Raw genomic sequence first — 6,000 nt, 5'->3', positions numbered from 1 at the left:
TTGCAATTTCAGTTGCTAAGTACATTAGTATCTTGTTATTATAATAGCATCCTCAGCAACTTATTTGTGTGAACAAGAATTTTTAACCAACATACCTAAAAACAGTGGGAAGAAATAGACATCAAAGCACAAATCACCTGGGCTGTGCATGTAGCATTGTTCTCATGTCTCCAGCCTGGAAAGAATTTAAGACCAGGCAAGCATACCTGCAACAATGAATAAAATCATAATAGTAACTTTATTTCACAGTATTGTTTTATAAATAAAACTTTTGTTTCAGTTTTTTAATCTATGCATGTATCAAACTTTTCATCTCTGAAATGGTTATGTTTTTTCTAGTTTTATCTTAAGTAAACTTGTTTTTAATTGAAAGATAATAAATACTCTTAAAAGAGTAAAAAATATAAACACACATAAAATTGAAATGTAATTTATTCTCTTTCCTCCTTCAATCCACCCTTCAAAATGTCATTTGTTTTTTAATTTTTTATCAAACTTTTGACATAATGATTATAGATATTGAAATAGTCAAATCTATTTACCTTTCCTGTTTTCAGTTTCTTTTAGCTGGTTTGGTAGAAATAATCTTAATGCATTATGATAACTATATTCATTTATATTTCTAAACCTTTTAGATTCAATTATTAAATTTAACTCTTTAACACATTTATAATTTATTTTTGTATAAGGTATAAAGTTGTGATCTGAATATATATTTTCCAAATAGTTAACAATGCAGTCTAACATTATTACATTATCTACTACAATGTTTTTGAACTTTTCTTTTTTTTTAGCAGCCCTGGAAACCTTTCTTCAAATGATGGCTTCATGGGGTGTGTACATAGTGAATAGAAGGCTCTTTGGAGGGTGGGACTTTGCAAGTTTTGCCTCCTCAGTACAAAGAGGGCTTAAGGAGCAGTCAGAACATCCTGTCCCATTCTCCCCCCATCTGTTGCAGACCCTCCTGTGACATTCCCTTTTCTGGCTGCTCTCCCACACCTCAGGGTTTCTGATTGGTCCTTCTCAGACTCTTCTTCCAGAACTTGCTACTCTGCCCATAATCTGAGGGTAACAGGGCCCCCACCTCCCTCCCTGGCATCTTGCTTTTCCCGTTCCATCCACTGCACCCTGCAACATTTGCCAAATCCTAGACATGAACAATTCTCAATACCTGGCGGCTTTCCGATCCTCGTTTCTATCACAGAGCCCTGCTCTGTGTTCCTGCCCATAAGTAAAACACCCTATAGATATCTCATTATCATTTCAACCTAAACATGTTCAAAACTGAACTTACATACTTCCAGATTCAGAACGTTTCTCTCCCTCTCTTTTTTAACTTGGAGCGTGGGCCATCATCTTCCCATTTTCCCAAACAAGAAACCTGGAAGTGATCCCATATGCTACCACCCAATCAGTCAGTAAATTCTACTACTTTTACTTCCTAAATATCCCTTGCTAAATTTTCCTCTATTCCTTTCCCCAACCATTGGCTTAACTTATTTCTAGGTTACTGCAGAACCTTCTTACTGCCCTCCCAGCTGCCAGTCTACGGCTCTGTAACATCTCCTCGCTACTGCTAGTTACGTTTCTAAAGGAAAACGAATATGCTTTAAATCCTTTCTTAGCTCCCAATCACAGCTTTCCCAACAGGGAAAAAATGAGATTTCCAATGGAATTGGAAATTCCTCCAACAAGCATCCCAGGGCCTCCATCAGTGAACAACTCCAAGCTACTGAAACGGTGCTTTCTCTCAGATTTGAGGCCCTGGCTCACAATGCCGCCCCCATTCGGCCACCCACATCTGCCTCCTAAGATCAGCCTAAGGTGTCTTCGTTGGGGAAGCTTTCATTGTCCACCCTCTCCTACCCTCATCCAAGTCAGCCCTTTGCTTGGTGAGCCCCTGCGTGCCACCCCCTCACCCACATTTTTTCCCCCAGAGGGAAACAATTCAGAACAAGACAATAGAAAAAGGAGGAGAGGGGGGAAGAGTGTTTTAGTTGTGTATTAAGGGTTTTGGATTCAACAGTGTATTTTGTGTCCACCTCTTGTTGGTTACGGAAGTAATTTAGCCTCTGGGCTTGTTTCCTCTTGTGATAATGGGGATATTAACTTCTATCAACACCCACACGACAGTGTTGCACACATGTTGGGCAGAGTCACAATCTATTCACAGGTTGCGCCCTAGCCTGACACCGAACCTGGCACGAAGAGTGGCCCAAAGGAGCTGTTCACTAAATCGTGAACGCACGGAAAGGGGGATGAGCGGGTGCAGCGGGGGGTCCGCGAGGGGCTACGCTCCCCAACTCCGCCAGCCTGGCGCAGGGGCGGGGGGCGCAGGCGGACAGCAGCGAGGCCCCTCCCCGCCCACTTCCCGCAGCCGGTCAGACGCTCCTTCGGGCTGAGCCCTGCCAACGCCAGGCCGGCGAGCCAACTCAGGACATCCGCCTCCACCTTTCCGCGAAGCCTCGCTGCGCCAGGGGCCTGCCCGGACGGCTGGGTCAGGGACGCGCCCCCCAGCCTCCGGCCCACAGCCCGCCCCATCCCCTCGCGCACCTGACCCCCGCGGGCGGGGCGCTGCGCGGACGGGGCGGGGCGGCAGCACTGACGTGGCCCGCGGCGAGGAGAGGGCGGGATTCATCAGCCGCCGCGCGGGGCCGGATGCTGGCAGGCGCAGCGGCCGCCTAGCTCTCTCGGGGCCAGGCAGCAGCGGCGGCGACATCCCGGGTCGGGCCTCGCGCTCTCCTCTGGCTGTCGGCGGCCGAGCTCCTGCGTAGGTCAAGATGGAAGAGATCCTGAAGAAGCTGCAGAAGGAAGCGTCCGGGAGCAAGTACAAAGCCATCAAAGAGAGCTGCGCCTGGGCCCTGGGTAAGCGCAAGGCGCGGGGCGCGGGGCGCGGGGCGCGGGGCGCGGGGCACCTGCCAGCCGGTCGGGCGCTGGCGCCCCTGCTCGCTGCAGCCCGAGGGCCGCGCGGGCTGGGGCTGAAACGGCCCCTCTGCGTAGAGGGCTTTTGCTGAGCATCTGTGGTGGATGCAGTTCGCGCAATTCCGAGAGTTGCCTGCGTGATTTGATGTGCGCTGTGAGAATCTGGTTCAGCCGTTGACAGCCGTCCCCCTCCCTCTGGTCTATCACAGACCTTAGCGAGGAACCACTGTGCTCCCCTCCGGGCGGCCCACTCCAGCTGCCCAGCACCTTGGAGGATGGTCATTCATCACCCAGTGAGACCGGATTCGCCGCTGCGATTCCAAGGGCCTGATTCCCGAGCGCCAGTGGAGAAGGGGGAAGTTGGACCATCAACCCCGATCTCAAAACATTGGCGAGTGTAACTAGGAAGGAATGGCTTCTTTAATTTGAGTTTCCTGATAGAGGCCAGCTTAAGTATCAGCTTTCATGGTTATTGCACATGAAAAATAAAAGACGGGAGGGATTGTGTTACCTCTGCAATTCTGTTGTGGTCAGCCCCTTCAGACAGGTGGGCTTTGAGTTTTGTGAGCCCTACAGGCATTAAAATAAGTTCCACGTAGCAAATTTGTGTTTCCCATCAGACTCAGGTTGCAGAACTCAACCTCGGAGAAAACGGTAAGACATTGCGATCAGGCAAGAATTTGGGCAATCAAGGATGGGAAGGCAAAGAGATCAGGAGCATACTTTGGGTGATGGTGTTGCTTTAAAAAAAAAAAAAAAAAAAAAAAAAAGGAAAGGCCAAGGAGAAACCAGGGCATCGCTGTGGGCCGCTGGCTTTGCCCAAGTGTGCATGTGATTTCTCAGTTGCCACTCAATTAAAACCTAAAATTGAAATCCTTTCTCTCTCAACCAAAAAGCAATCAGTGTTTGTCATGACACTATACTGTGGCACAGTCTGAAAAGAGGTAGAGAAGTTCCATTGCAGGTTTCTCACTAAATGTAAAATTGTTATGGTATTTTAGATGACTCTTAATATTTAGAAGGTCTGAACTCACATATGTTTAGGTGTGTGTGTGTGTGTACAATCATAGTAATGCCACTTTTTTTGTTTTTTACATCTGCATACCATCACATTTTCTAGAATATTGTCTAGGAAGTTTATCTTGTAGATAGAATCAAAACTTGACCCTTTGTTTACTGTTAAAGAAAAATGGACCAGATAAATAAGTGAGCAGCAAGACTCTTAAAGCCAAAGTACTGTTTTTGCTTTGCTATTGTCATTCAGCAGAGTGATTCAGAGCTAGAATCCTAAATGCCTCTAATGAAAGGTCACAGATGGCTGGGTAACATAATAAAGCAGGGCCCGACTGCGCTCTAAACATACTATTCCCTTGTATTCATTATTATTTTGCTGTAATTTAAGCAGATTTAGATAAAAGGGAGAATAATAATCTAGGGGTTTTTATTTTTTATTTTTTTTGAGGAATGTTGGGGAACAGTCTGTTTTTCCAGGGCCCATCAGCTCCAAGTCAAGTTGTCCTTCAAATCTTTAGTTGCAGGGGGCACAGCCCACCATCCCATGTGGGAATTGAACTCGCAACCTTGTTGTTAAGAGTTCGCGCTCTAACCAACAGAGCCATCCGGCCGCCCCAATCTAGTGTTTTTAATATTTGAATTTTGATATTCATCATCTTATCTTAAACTGCAGTGTTGTTGAGTTTAGGTCCTTGAAGTCCAGAGTTGAGACAGGTAGATTGTCCAAGTTTACAGCCTAGAGTCTAGCCTGACTGTAAGAGTAGATGTGATTTCTTTCTCTAGCTATCAAGAGCAGCCGTAAGTGCATTAAATAGTTATTAACAGTGCAAATAGAATGATTAAACTGGAAAAAGGATCAAAGAAAAAGGGGTGACTGTGGGGTCAGGGTGTTGGGGGGTATTGGTGTGAGCTGGTGGGACTTTTGAAATAGGTTTGACTTGAAGAATGGGTAAGCTGTGGGTTCCTGCTTTTCTTTACTGAGTTATTTCGCAGACATTTATTAAGACCTCCGCTGTCCTGAGCAATGAGGTATATGGATGAATAAAATACTACCTGTGGAAGTTTGGTAGAAAGACATGTTGAAGGGAGAATACAGTATAAACAATGGCATGGAAATGATTTCCTGTTCTCTTTCCTACTCCAGTCCTTCTTCCACTGTCCCATCACTTGTTTTTTGCTATAAAACACTTTTCTCTCCTCAACCCCCATCATTTCTTTACAGATTAAAGTGTAAATTCATTAGAATCTCTTCAGAATTTAGCCCTAATCTTCTTTCTTCTCGCTTCTCCACCAAGGGTTCAACAATCCACAGGAAGCTGCAGCACTTTCTGGAACACACTGTGCACTGCACATTTCTCTGCCTTTGCTCATGCTAGTCCTTCTGCCAGGAATTCCCTTTCTAGAATCCTAAGACCCAAGTCATATAGGAAGCATTCATTCCCTGAGCTCCTCAGTTGAAACATTTGGTCCTCTGGATTCAGAACCCTGCCCTTATGACTTTCCTAGAGCACCTGCTACTTTGAATTATAGTTGGTTGTGTGTACAGCTGCCCTTCTAGGGGCAGGATAATTGAGAAATATGTTGGGTTCAAGAAACTAAAAAAAAAAAAAAAAAAAATGAAAGAAAGAATTCAAGCTGACTTAAGCAAAACAGAATTTGTTCACTTTAGTAACTCAATATCCCGTGGAAGGCTAGCTGTGGATTGAGGTAGGTTCAGGAACGAGACACTGTTTCAAGGACCTTACTCTGCTTTTTTGGGGGGTGACTAACATGCTCTGCCTGAGTCTCCACAGCTTTGGGCTCACGAATTATCACATTTAGACCATCTCATGAGAAAGGGGCATCAGTACACTTAGACTCCCTCAGGAGAGAGGGATCCTCTCCCCCTTAGACCATCAGAGGAGAGAGGGGTTTTCTTCACACCTAGGCCATCACAGGAGAAAGGGGTCATCTCTCTCTTGGACCATTATAAGGGAGAACGGTCACCATGACATTTAGACCCTCACAGGAGAGAAGAGTCAGCTCCCATTATAACCATCATAGGAGAGAGGGGTCATCTTCATA

General features: G+C 45.7%; 1 protein-coding gene across 3 annotated transcripts in view; it reads left to right on the top strand.

Moving 5' to 3' along the window:
* Positions 1-2,615: 2,615 nt before the first annotated feature.
* The window catches only part of ARFGEF3 (ARFGEF family member 3), a 153,476-nt gene continuing 150,091 nt past the window's right edge, over positions 2,616-6,000 (top strand). For 2 of the 3 annotated variants that reach the window (XM_081045116.1, XM_081045115.1), the window contains exon 1: positions 2,616-2,865. In XM_081045116.1, the coding sequence (XP_080901242.1) occupies positions 2,781-2,865 (85 nt within the window). In that variant the 5' untranslated portion in view covers positions 2,616-2,780. The remainder of the gene's footprint in view (positions 2,866-6,000) is intronic. The other variant, XM_081045117.1, reaches the window with a different exon arrangement.

Source organism: Rhinolophus hipposideros (genome assembly GCF_964194185.1).
Source record: "Rhinolophus hipposideros genome assembly, chromosome: 3".
Taxonomy (NCBI): Eukaryota; Metazoa; Chordata; class Mammalia; order Chiroptera; family Rhinolophidae; genus Rhinolophus; species Rhinolophus hipposideros.
Note: the sequence above shows the minus strand (reverse complement) of the source record. Positions and strands in the feature narration are given on the sequence as shown.